Below are 13137 nucleotides of genomic sequence, written 5' to 3'. Positions count from 1 at the left end.
ACGTCCTTGTATTCGAACCTCGTTCCAACGCTGTCCGAATGGGTTTGATCTGGCATTGGACGTTTGGATATTGGTTATATCGCCTGGAAACACATTATCCCTACAATTGGTTTTACTCTGTAACTCCCTTCTCAAATCACCCTGCATCGGAGAATTTTACTGGATTCCTCAGCTAATATCCTAACTGTATAGCTATCGGAGCTGGATAATGTCCGAATATTGACCTAAATACTGAATATCGATAGAATATTGAATTGACTATCAGTATTTGGGTCAATATCCGGACATTATCCATCTCCGAAAACAGCGTACTTTTTTACCAATTCAAGGTGAGTGCGCAAGTGGATGTGGTTGATACAGAGATTCTCAGCACAATTTCTCATCAATTTTGCGCTCTAATTTTCAAGTTGGAACAATTCTCATCTGGAAGGTAACCAAAGAGGTTCACAGGATCATCACGAAATATCTCAGAGTTCCAGTTCTTGGTCTTGTCTCGGTGTATAAAGAAAATCCGACTCAAAGTATCATCCGACCTCCATGGATTACTCAAGCCCAACCAGTCCGACATTTCCCACATTTCCGTAAGAGCTTGATAGCTGCTCTTCAAGGGGTGCAGGGTTGATGTCGCTTTTTTGAGTAGTGGCGAAGATTTTGAGCACCAGTCTGGTGATTGCAGTATTGTCAATCACAGTAAGGATGAAGACCAGAAACGCCGTGACGAGGTTGACGCTGGCAGCGCGCAGCTTTCTTCGTTTTGGGGTAGAGACCATGGCGTCGTTTATTTCAGGGTTTGAGGCTGCTGCTGCGAGTTTCTCAGACTTCGCCGTGGTACCTTTTGCTTCTACCAGCAGTTGGATCACATCTGGATCCTTAATGTTCAGCAACTCATTTTCAAGTGGTTTTGAACCTCCGTCAAGCTCGGGGTGAGAGAATCTAGCGTTGGCCCCGCGTTGTAGCAAGAGTTCGACGACTTCGGCCCTACGCGAGCCGCGTCCCTGGGTGGTCACAATCCACAGGGGAGTTCGGTTTTGGCTTGAGTTCGCATCGACTTGTGCGCCATGATTGAGGAGGAGCCGGACGACCTCAACATGTCCGTTCTTTGCTGCTAAAGCAAGTGCGGTCAAGCCGATGATTCCCTTTCCCTTCTCTTTGCACTGCTCATTGATATCTGTTTTGTTGAGATAGGAGGTCAATGTCGTACTTGTCAGCACTCCGGCGGCGGCATCGGCGTGGAGAGTCATGTTCGGTGACAGGTCATAGAGTTTTGCTACTAGGTCCTCTTTTGAATGATAATGGAAGTTTGGCTCATGGAAGTGGGATATGCACGGCGGGAGCGCTATAAACTGATATAAATTACGCCAACACTGCTCTTTGAAGCTTCAACGCAGTATAGATGGGGCGATTTTACCGGATTCAACAGAAAGTTGGGACGGCATATGGAAGACTCCGTATCGCTTGATATTCTCCAAATACCCTGTTTTCTGAAAACCCCCACACCCTTTATCGCGTTGGGCATGAAAGTCATATTTAAATGACAGTGTAGTCATGCAGATATATCTGCTTGCATATACATTAGCTTGGGCATTCATACGTTCCGGACATTTGTTCGCCAGGATAGGTAGGAATATCACTTGCGGAGATATCCTCCGTGCCCACGACCAACTGGCTTTTTTACACACAATACCAATCAATTCCGTAAACATGATGATACATATCTTTGGCTACGGATTGATATATCAGATGGTTCTCATGGTGAAGCGCCCTACAACCTAAGCTGATGTTACGATTTGAAAACCTTGGCCATATAGCCAATAAATAATTCACTTTTGTAGGCTCCGATGGATATCCACCTTCCGGAACCCGTTGTAAGACGAAGTAAAGGCTTGCTTATAGACCAACCTCATTGAGGAAATCTTGTACTCATTGCTACTTTTCTCTTTCAATCTAATTTCACAAGCTACCATACGTACGCTAATGTTTCCAGGCAATTAGACAATCGCAAGCTCTAGTCCTGCGCCTGGAAAATAAGCTTCCAACACTGACAAATAACCCTAAGCTATAGTTTCTTACAAGCCAACAGTTGGATGCCTTATTCGGCATTCAAGGCCTGCACTGGAGAGAGCAGCATCGAGAGTAGCTAGGAAAATATTAGCGTCAAATCTATCAAACTGGAATTGAAGTGGTAGGAGCACCCACCCAATCTTCCAGTTCCGCTTCGTTCTGTCTAAGTTCATCGTACCTTGTGTCAACAAGTTCTAATTCGTGAATTGTAAGCGTTGTTCAATGTCTTGGCTATTTCTATACATAAATGAAGACTTAAAAGAATATGAGTTGAGCGCTCACCGACTGTTCTATGAAGAACCTTCAAAACTTCACTATCCATCACTAGTTTGTCCATAAAATCTCTTGCCTCTTGATTCTGTCCGATTTGACTGAGGCAGAATCGGACCGCTGTGTAAAATGTCAGTGGTTGGTGCATATTGGGTAGATAGAATGTTTAAATTGTTTACCGTCTTTTCTATAACCTTTATCCCCAAGAAATCGACTGAAGTCCAGTATCACGTTACGTAGTTCATCGCTCGGCTCAAGGGTTGGGCATCCATCGGTGATAATCATTATTAGATAGGGCCTTTCCAACGGCCTGCCGGCATTTAGAGGTCCGCGAATGATCGGATCAAGAATTCTCTGGCGGAGTTGTGTTCCAAGTTGTGTATTCCCACCTGGCAGAATCTTTTTGAGCGTCTGGAGTATCGCATCGCCATCGAGATTGTCAGTGTTACTGGGGTTCTTATTGATCAAGCGGAAATGAAGCCCTCTGTTGTTTGGATCCGCACGCGTTGCAATACCAGTGATGCGCTTGACGAGTTCCGCTTGCTTTTCCCAGAGCTCTCCCCTCATGGAGCCGCTGTCATCTTGGATATGTTTACGTTTAGTTTCTAGTTCTACCCCATATGGTAATGAACGAATATTGAATACTTACCGCAATAGATGATGGGTTGATAAAGGGCCATGGTAGCAAGACCCTTGAGCTGACTGGGTGAGTTTAGCAGATTATTTGGGTCATTCTTAAGAGAAGCGGTTTTCACTGCTACTTCCTTGACATACGTATTTCCAGGGGGGAAAAATCTCCCGAGGCCGTCATCATTGACTATATTGTCCAGACTATTTTTGAAGTCTTCTGCAGTTTCAAGTTTTTCCGTCTCAAGCTCCTCCTATAAAACCCCAAGGTTAGTCGGCGGATCGGAAACTTTTTTCAAATTGGCTGTCTGTCTTACCTCAGGGTGGAAGCTTGCCGATGGGGCAATGTTGAGGAAATACCGGGAAGCAGACTTGAAGATGGGACCAAGGGCCCTCCAGGATCCGGACTTCCCGAGTACTCGGGCCACCCAGTTGGTCATATAGCTCAGAAGGCCGCCTCTGCCTCCTCCTTTTCGTAGCGTTGGCTCAAGTGCATCTTTGATTTTCTGTTTGGACGCGAAGTCCGAAAGCGCATCTGCAAGATCGCGAGCAGTTTTGCCGTCATCGTCTCGTGCCTCCGGCGACGCGCCCGCGTTGATGAGTAACTTGACAATTTCGGGATTCGATTTCCCAGCAATGGCGGCCATCAACGGGGTTTGGTTCTTAGATGCTGAGATGGGTTTGTCGAAGGTCGCCGGCTTCTTCTCAAGAAGAAGCTGGACAATGCGAGGACTGGGCGGGTTTGCTATGGTGGCGAGATACATAGGCGTTCTGCCATCACGGAAGGTCGTCGTTTCTCCCATCGGCTTGTCTGGATCGGCACCGTTGTCCAGGAGGCACTTTACCGCACGCGCCTTTCCATTCAGCAGGGCATACCCAAGTGGAGTGATTCCCGATCCGTCTTCACGGTTCAGAAGATCAGGGTCCCTCTCAAGGAAATCCTGAAGCACCCCTTCCGTCAGCCTCCCGTTTTGAGCAGCCCTCCAGATCGACATTTTGGTAGCGTTTAGTTGTCCTACGCAAAAGAATATTTGGTAAACTGTCCTATAGTGTATGGGGGACCACTTTTAACGGATGGGATACGCCTCGCAAAGCTGAGTATGAATTTGGTATTGATCTAAAGGTTAAGCGTTTAGAAAACGGTGGACTGGCTCTGCAAAGTAACAATGATTAGATTCCTGAACTCCTTGGGCTAGGCGGCTATCCATAACGACTAGGGATAATATATTAATCCATAAGGAATCTTGAGGCATCGCTAATAATGAGGTTTCGAAGGCTTGTAGGAAGCTCGAATGAGGTCCTCTGCTTAGAATCCCTTCGGGCGAATGAGCATTTGACATGCAATAATGCATCAAGTGAAATTTTTTTAGTCTTCTAAAGCATCCCAAACACAACTGACAGGGCAGCGCCTCCGGACCATACCAGTGCAACGTAGGCTAGGGAATGAAAAGTTTGGCAATTGTCTGCAAGGTTGATTAGCAGAAAATGGACTCCGTATGCAAGTGAGCTTCGTTTCAAAGTGACAAGACTGGGATTTATGCTTGTTATTTCCACTTCCTTCTAACTCTCCACAGAGGAGGTTACCCGCGACCTCTCCTTGCCTTACGAGGTATAGCTGCTGAAGATGGCAAGCAGCACGGTTTTCTCCTAATTTACGCCCAACTGAAATTAGGCCGGGGATGTCGAAAAATCGGAATTCGCTGGCATAGAAATTTATTCTCGAAATAAGACGTCAATGTGCAGAGTTGCGGTAGCGGAATATCGCGAAAACCTCAAAATGCGTCACCAATCCACGCGTTTTTGTGAAAGAATTCTGCGCACGACGAGTTTATTTCCCCCAACCTAACCAAAAATATGTCTATCAACTATGCGGCTTTCCTTGTTGGACACAAAAGAAAACCGCTTTGGGTCGGTGAAACTGAAGATAGGTATCCGGATGAAAATGAAATCGTGGTCAAGAATGCCGCAGTTGCCATTAACCAGCTCGACTGGAAAATGCAGGACATGCCTTGGGTTATGTTCAAGTATCCGTTGGTTTTGGGTGTTGATGTTGCGGGTGAAGTGGTTGACGTGGGCAGCAGCGTTACCCGATTCCATATTGGCGATCGAGTCCTCGGCCACGCCCTAAGTTTTGCAACGGAGGATGAACGCCACGCAGGATTCCAAAATTACACTGTTCTCCTTTCGAACATGGCATCGCCTATTCCGCCATCCCTATCTTTTGAAAGTGCAGCTGTACTTCCTTTGGGACTGTCCACCGCATCGGCGGCATTGTTTCACGAGGACGGCTTAATGCTTCCCAAGCCCAGTTTGAACCCTGTCAAGACGTCTACAACTGTTCTAATTTGGGGAGGAACGAGTAGTGTTGGTAGCAATGCTATACAGTTAGCAGTGGCTGCTGGGTGCGATGTCATTGTGACCGCATCGTCTAAGAACTTCGAAGCCGTGAAGCGATTGGGCGCAGATTGGGCGGTGGATTATAACGACGGGTCCGTCATCGAAAAGTTAAAGGAGGCATTTCGAGGCAGGAAGCTGGCTGGTGCCCTGGATACGATTGGAACGGAAAAGACGTTTAAGCAGACTGCTGAAGCAGTCTCACAGATCGATGGGGTTAAAACTGTAGTCTCGACGATCGATGACTTTGAAGATGCCTGGTTGCCTCCAGGTGTGACAGGGAACGCCATCCTAGCAGTCAGTATTCGGGGGCTAGAGGATGAAGATGAAAAGAAGAACGTAGGAAGAATGGTCTATGAGGATTTCTTACCAGATGCCCTTAAGGCGGGGAAGTACCGGATAGCACCTGATCCATTAATCGCCGGAAAGGGGCTTGGAGCTATTCAGGCCGCTCTTGAAACTTCAAAGCGTACACCGGGAAAGAAGGTGGTGGTCAGTATTTAGAGGAACCACGTTGAGCTGGCAGATAATAACGCATTACAATGACATCCCCTTTTAATTCCCATAGAGGAGACATTTTGTTGAAGAGACAAGTGTTGATAGGTCATAACCAAAGCGAAAATCCAGGGAAATAAGACTGCTTCTGTCATTTAGGAAGCCAATCCAAACCTAATGGTAGAAACAAGTCCAGATTTCCTTAGATGCGGTTTGAAAAGGCAGGCTGTCTAGCAGGCGGTTAATGTGGAAGTAAACACCGCATCTTTCTGTGGGAACAGGATACAATCCTGTTCTCTTGATAACATATACGCACGGATCAACAAGCAGCGCAACTCCTATGCTCAAGATCATACGTTCTGCCACTCAGGAAAATCTTCACCGCACATTGCTGTTGAACGCTCCATCTAAAGCCAAAAAGAAAGTGCTATAAGGCTCAATCCAAAGCCAATTTTTGTTCCTGAATAGTAGTATGGGAACTCTCCTGTTCCTGTCCCGTGATATTTCTAAGTGTATCCCAATGCTCAATGCCATAAGCCTCCTGAATACCCACTCTAGTTCCAATATTATGAATCTGTTTCATACATTCACAAACCTCTCTGCAACGCCTCTCATCATGACATCACCAGTATTCTCATCAAATTTCACCTCATAACCAATCATACTGGTCACCGCCCTCGCTTTGAATCCACCTGCAATGATCTGACGGAGAAAACGGCACCGGTTCCCCCCTCTCGCATTCAACCCAATGCCATATTCACTTACATTACAGAACAGATGTACACCTACCGCTACAGTATTTTTTGCGTGGTGTTCTGTCTTTGTTACATTCTCAGTTTTCTTGGTGTTCCAATTTTGATTGGGATCGTGACATATCTATCCAAACCCCTGGATTTGTATTATTCAGCACTGCCTGATGCAACCTATAATTAGCCATAGCGTCTGGAATACTCCTCTGCAGCAATTTTATATGCTGGTACTAGCTCAGGCGCGATTGCAGAAAATCAAGGAATGGGCATGCAATCGGTTAGCTCTGGCCACGTTATGTAGTTTGGCCACAGCGGAGGGTTAGGTGGAATCCATCCAGTAGGGGTGAGGGGTAGAAGGTGGCGGATAGAGACGAGGGGCTTGGATAGCCTGAGGTTGAGAGTTGAATGAGGACCAGTTGGGTGAGGGTTAGGATTGTTGAATGTGGAGGGGGCGGTGACTGGAGAGGTGTGAGAGACTGAGGGATGGGAGGTATCATGAAGCCATGATACCTAATGTTTGAATGCGAGAGACAAGGATTTGTTGAAGGGGACCAGGGCGGGAGGTGGACGAGACTCATAAAAGCCCAAGCCAGTATCGACGCAAACGCTAACAGGTCAATCACACGGTTTCAATCGGATACAAAAGTGGGCGTAGCGTAGATCTAGGGCTTGTCCTCTCAAGAGCTTGTTAAAATGTCCCGGATTTGCGTCTCCGTTGAACAAAGTGGAAAACCCAGTGAGGGATGCTGGGGCTCCGTGCAGCCGAAGGTGGCCCCGGTTCGGAAATTTTGGTCGCCTGTTCGAGTAGAGTTTGACGTGGCAGCTATTGGGATTGATTGCATCTTGTCCGTAACAAACCTGGCTGGACTACATTGGTTGAGATGCAACTTCAAACTAACTGCAAACAAACAGCCGATATGACTCATACGACACAGCAACGCAAGAACTGCAACCTCGGTTCCCTACAATTCCGCTAGTCTTGGATCGGATTAGTTCAAAACCTAATCTTGACTCCCCTGACTGATAGAAAAAGTTTAAATATTTCTAGACTATTTCCGTATTCGGCCATCACCAGGCAAGCCCTTGAGCCTCTCAATCTTTCGTCCAACCTCTTTTCAACGTCATCCTCACTCCCTTCATTGTTGTTTCTTTCTGCTGCAACTATCGCTATGGCACTCAACTCTGGGTAATCTCGACACATGGCCGGCATATCTCATTCTTCGGGCTCGTGCATTCGGCCCCACCTGTTTTCGGTTTTCGCCTCCTGTAGTCGTCCATGACACTCTAACCGCTCAGACACTATGAGCTAATTTTGCTCAATTCTCTCATCCGAACCTTTATCCTTGTTCCATTCGAGCGTATTTTCTTTAAACTGAACCCACGCCCGTAAAGAGACGTTTGGCAAGAATATTTCCAGCTTTTACAGCATTTCCTTCTCTTGCAGTCATGTTTGAAGACTTTTCATTTTCTTCTTCGAGAAGGACAGATCGGGGCACGCTAATACCAGAAGCTAATGATGACATGGTAATGGCCTCTAACAATACTCCAATCTCGCCCTTCTCATCTCGTTCTCCTTCACCTGTTCCATTATGCCGAAATTTGAGAGACCATTCTCTATTTCCTAGACAATCACGCAAGCCCTTCGAACTTGGCCCTGCTCCTACTTCGATTCCATATAATTACAGTGACAGACGGCGTCTTTCGATCGGGGCTTTGACAAAACAGCTGAATGCTCAAAGCTTGGAAAAGGAGGCTGGCAGCGATAGCGATGAGGGGCCAACTCTCCCAGTTACGCCTCCTCGCAGCGCTTGCACCGATGCACCCCCGATTTGGTTGGAAAAAGAGTATTTGGGCTCACAATACCGGGAACAGGATGATGATTCTTCTTGGGCCGAGCCGTCACTTCCTTCGACGCCCATGTATAATGAGTTGCGTCACACTTCACGCTCTAGAGAAAACAACATATCATATTTGTCGCCCTACGCATCCATCACTGCTCATGACGAGGAACAATTTTCTTATCTTCGCCAGCATCGAGAAAACCTCTCCCTTTTGCAATGTACCTCCAAAACTGTTGTAGATACCGTTCGAATAGCCCTTTTGCTCGAAGAAAGTAATCGTTCATATTTCAATGAAACAGAAGACGACCGACATCCGAGTTCACTCGCCCATCTCCCTTCACCTCGGAAACTCGCACCTCATAAAAGTAATCACAGTCAATGTTCCTCGCGCCGCTCCTCCACATCCACAGAACCTACATTGAAATCGAAGCTTTCAATTCACAACACCTACAGGGTTGAGAAATCCCGCCCCCCTCCCCATAATTCTAGCCATTCCGGTAGTTCCCGCAGAACTAGGAAGTCACCACAGGGGTTGCGACGAAGGAGCCTGGTGCTAGCTGCTGTTACTGCGATGGTTGAAGCGGAGGCGGCAGAGGCTGTAGAGAAGGTCGAATGGGATCGTGAAGCTCGAGATATTCGAACCGAACGCCCGAGAACCGGTAATTCCGACGTCCTGGATTTCCTCGACGAAAGATTAAAGGATCCCACAACCAGAAATTCGCGTTGAAGGTGGATTATCATGGATATGTTCGCGATATTGCCGGGATATGCGACTGCTATCCATCCACTCATAACTAATGTATCCATTTTTCATTTTCCATTTTCATCCTTCCACACGACTCCTTACTGCCCTGACCCCATTCTTCTGCCTCCTGTACTATCTCCTTGCTATCTTGGTGTTGTTTCTTTTTCATACTCATTTGGTTCATCTTAAATCGCTCTATACCCCCACGCCTATTTATTATTATTATTATTTTTCGTTGTGTTTGACACTTTTTACTGTACAAAATTATCATACCAGAGTTGTCATTTCTTATAATACTTTGTTTTTTATTCATATATGACATATTACTCTCCTTACCAGGTATAATCGGAGAAAAAACTGTCATTCCCCTCAGGAAACAACTCCTGACTCATTTTCTTTAGCGCATGTTTTGTGGATTATTAAAAATTTTGAGAGAGGAGAAACACAACTATCGGTAGTAAAACAAACATTTCAATCGCATTTGATCAAAGAAAGCAGTTTTCTTGCAATTAATTGTTTGCTTTTCTCCACATGCAAACTGATCATATTTGTGCATAGCCTGATACCTCCTGTTGATATCAAATGGAAGATAAATGAAAATATCAATCAACTCTAAAATGTGGTAGATGAAGATGCAAAAGAACCTGGGAGAACATCCGATACAAAACGCGGTGGAGAAAGAGGACAAACCCAGAGTCTCTGTGAATTGAGTATATGGAAAGGGATTTAAGCAAGCAGAAGAAAAGAGGAAAAGGAATAAAAAGGATAGAAATAAGACATCACTAATAGTAATTGAAACCAGGACCATATAGTCCAATGGGTAACTAAAATTTAGATTAAAAAATGAAGCATGCAATTTTCGTGCAATATTAGAGGAGGAATTTCAATGTCAGAGAGTTTGAGAGGTTGGAAACGAGGTTAAGAGAAGCATAGACAAAGATACAGAATTTGAAATGATCTAACAATGTACGTATGGTTAGACTTCAGATGAAAATACACGCATGCAGCGATGGCCAGCCCAAAGAAAAGAATCTGTGTCGTTGTCGAGAGACATGTTCTTGGAAAATGGAATGAAAGAGAAAGGACGAGAACAGGTAGATAGGTTGAAGGGGCTTTGTAGAGGGTGGAAGATTGGTATTTGCCTGAAATGTCCTAGTGCTTAACTATTAGCACTATGTGTAGAGCTAGGGATATAATAAAGGGAGACATATGCAGATATACCTTAGTAAATTTGGCCCCATCTCATGGTCTTCATTTACTATCTCTGGATGCAAGAACACCCGTCGCTGTGACAAAGCCAATAATAATTAACACCAAAAACACCCCTCCAAACACCTGGCGTGCAAAGCGAATATCCTTCTCATGAAACTGCGCCACTTCTCCTCTTGATCTCCAGTTTATTAGCCAATTAGCTCTTTGTCCCACCATCGCAATATAGGCCAGCAAAAGCCATCCCAGAGGTAACATAATTGTTGAACCAATGATGACCTCCCGACCCACACGCCGCTGCAGGGCAAAGCCGGTCGTCGAAGTTGAAGCAACAACATTGTCTCGTTGTCTGGATTTGGTTGACATCCTGAATAGACGTGGCGGGGTAGAGAAGGCGTAACGTCCGTTTTCTGAACAGTACCACTGGCCAGTTTCGAGTTCTTCATTGATATTGACGAGTCTACTGGTGACGGTATGGGACCGGTGAGGGATTGTACTTCGCTCAGAGACTGGTCGCGGAGGAGGGTCCCTTCTATTCTGACGAGAAGTTGTAGCAAGGATGGGGTCATTTAATTGTCGGATACGTTCTCGCACGAGATCTTCGCGTGATGGTGACTTAACGCGGCTTTTGGCGGTTTCATTATCGTTGCCATGGGTAAGGGGCCAGCGTAATTTGGGGATTGCGGGTCGCTGACCATGCTGGAGCCTGGTTTCAGATATCAGTGACTGACTTTTGTGGGAGGATCCAGTGCCATTGCATGTAGTGGGCGTAATTCCATCACCAGAGGATCTATCTCGGAGACGAGGAGGAGAGGAATTCAACAGAGGATCCAGAATAAGCTGGTCGGTGGAGGAGAATGCTGCAAGATGAGCTCTTTCAGGCATCTGGAGGACGTCTCCTTGTTTTCTACCGTCGCTAGCGAAATAGTCGCGAGGGGAAGAACGAATGGCTGCGGTCAGAGGCAAGGAATGCTGACTATTGCACTCATTAGCTGGAAGGTTTTCTGTTGCGAACATGCTCATTCTAGGGTACTTGTGGGAAAATGGCCTTTTAGGGTGGCTGTTGAAATATTTAAAGGGATGAGAGAGAATACTGGTGGGGTTGTTGGTTGTGTTGTGCTTTGTAGACGAAAAGGGGTTATGTTTGTGTTGTATGCGAACACGGGAAGAACTATCTTCATTGAGAACCGACATCGACATGTCCTGGAAGGACGACACGGTACACCAGTCAGACGAAGCAGTGGCAGACGGGCCAAGGCGCTCAATCACAGAATTCTGGTGACATTGCGCGTCAAGGGGTGTTTGCTCGTGTTCATGTAAATGTCGATACTGCGGTTGTTGATGGCACGAGAAATCAAAGAAATCAGACTTACAACTTGGGTTAACAGGGTCAGGGCCAAATCGGGAAGCCTGGTATATGCTTTGTTTTCTCAATCGCGACTTCCATTTATCGAGGACTGGTGGTGGAGTTTTAAAGGGATGAACGTGTGGCCCGCTCAGGGGCGTTGGATGTTGATACTGTGAGGTGGAGACAATAAGAGGCGCAGGACACACTTCAGTTGATGCCTTGAGCACTGGCATTGGGTTTGACAGATGGTTCACGTTACCAACGGTTTACCTACATATTGATAGACTGGCGGCAGGATATCATTTCCAGTCGTTGGCCTTTGATGGAGTCTGTGTGGGTGGGCGGGGTCTCTTTGTCCTGGATGAGCCGTGACTGGGTTGCTAGGGTAGCTAGGGAAATCTTGATGTTTCCCGAGTAATTGCAACGAGGACCAAGGTTGCGTCTCCGCATTTGCAAGGCTTCCATAACTGGAGAAATTAGCTAAACTACTACCTGTATCCACTTTTGAGAAATCAGATCTCATATCACTTCTGAACTGCTGGCTTTCTGCAACTGTTTGCCAAGTTTGGGCATCTTCCTCCTCATTCCACATGGACCCTTCCAGCTTAGTATTGCTCTCAAGCGCACTGCCAAATTCCATCTGATCAGCCAACCCCTCGTTCTCTTTTGAGAGAGATTTCATATTACATATGTTTGTCCTTAATCCACTCCCCTTTGAACGAGATGACAAGGTAGAGGGCAATTTTAAGCGAGATCTCAGCGATGAAAAGGTTCCCAAACCGCTCAGCCTAGGGCTCGATGTAGTTTGACTGCTCCCCGGCCCCATATCTTCGTATTCATCGCCTGGAAAATCATTCTCTGCAATACCAGATATGGAGCTGGATTGAATTGTGCCAGGGTCTCCGCACATAATTAGAGTTGGATCAGAACCGTGCCTTGGAGAGGTCTGGGAACTGATGCCGTGGAGCCTCTCCAGAATATTGTTGGCACGGTGGGAATCCAGGCTCGGACGAAGGTTCGAGCAACCAGGGGAATAGGGTATTGGAGACATCCCAGTATTTACGCCAGTTGGGTGAGATGCCAGTGGATGGATGGGTTTAGAAAAATTTAGGCTTGATATTGGATTCCCTTGATATCCATGTCGACGCTCCTCACAGGAGAGGTGAGTGGACAGTTGGGGGTCAACCAAATACGAGTTGTTGGTTCGGACTCCATTGGCCAAGGCCTGATTATGTAGCTCTGGAGGAGGTTCATCGTTTTCTGAAGCAGCCAAACGCCGTCGGCTTGACCAAGCAACATCCACGCTTTCCAAGCCATTCAAATCTCGCTCGCAACAAGTCTAAACACATCTGCAGATACTGGTGTAGAGAAACCAGACAGCTTAATAAAACTAGAAGC

At 46.3% G+C, this 13137-nt stretch overlaps 5 protein-coding genes across 5 annotated transcripts in view; 2 read left to right on the top strand and 3 right to left on the bottom strand.

Annotated features, from left to right (window-relative positions):
• Nucleotides 1-542: 542 nt before the first annotated feature.
• On the bottom strand, nt 543-1241 carry HCBG_02755 (uncharacterized protein; the record flags this gene model as incomplete). Its single annotated transcript, XM_045429804.1, has 1 exon — nt 543-1241. One exon carries the CDS (start codon nt 1239-1241, stop codon nt 543-545), a length of 699 nt encoding a protein of 232 aa, XP_045289699.1.
• An 848-nt stretch (nt 1242-2089) lies between these two features.
• On the bottom strand, nt 2090-3953 carry HCBG_02754 (ankyrin repeat protein; the record flags this gene model as incomplete). The annotated part of the gene is made up of 5 exons (XM_045429803.1): nt 2090-2137; nt 2197-2255; nt 2511-2942; nt 2981-3212; nt 3276-3953. The coding sequence occupies 5 exons, from the start codon at nt 3951-3953 to the stop codon at nt 2090-2092; spliced, it is 1449 nt and encodes a 482-aa protein (XP_045289698.1).
• Nucleotides 3954-4812: 859 nt separating this feature from the next.
• On the top strand, nt 4813-5856 carry HCBG_02753 (oxidoreductase; the record flags this gene model as incomplete). The annotated part of the gene is made up of 1 exon (XM_045429802.1): nt 4813-5856. The coding sequence occupies one exon, from the start codon at nt 4813-4815 to the stop codon at nt 5854-5856; it is 1044 nt and encodes a 347-aa protein (XP_045289697.1).
• A 2186-nt stretch (nt 5857-8042) lies between these two features.
• On the top strand, nt 8043-9164 carry HCBG_02752 (uncharacterized protein; the record flags this gene model as incomplete). Its single annotated transcript, XM_045429801.1, has 1 exon — nt 8043-9164. The coding sequence occupies one exon, from the start codon at nt 8043-8045 to the stop codon at nt 9162-9164; it is 1122 nt and encodes a 373-aa protein (XP_045289696.1).
• Nucleotides 9165-10433: 1269 nt separating this feature from the next.
• HCBG_02751 (uncharacterized protein) overlaps nt 10434-13137 on the bottom strand; it is a gene marked incomplete at both ends in the record, with an annotated part of 3593 nt that continues 889 nt past the window's right edge. The window contains 3 exons of the mRNA XM_045429800.1: nt 10434-11367; nt 11407-11594; nt 12014-12964. Of these exons, the coding sequence (XP_045289695.1) occupies nt 10434-11367; nt 11407-11594; nt 12014-12964 (2073 nt within the window). The remainder of the gene's footprint in view (nt 11368-11406; nt 11595-12013; nt 12965-13137) is intronic.

Source organism: Histoplasma capsulatum (assembly GCF_000150115.1).
Source record: "Histoplasma capsulatum G186AR genomic scaffold supercont2.3, whole genome shotgun sequence".
Lineage (NCBI taxonomy): Eukaryota > Fungi > Ascomycota > Eurotiomycetes > Onygenales > Ajellomycetaceae > Histoplasma > Histoplasma capsulatum.
Note: the sequence above shows the minus strand (reverse complement) of the source record. Positions and strands in the feature narration are given on the sequence as shown.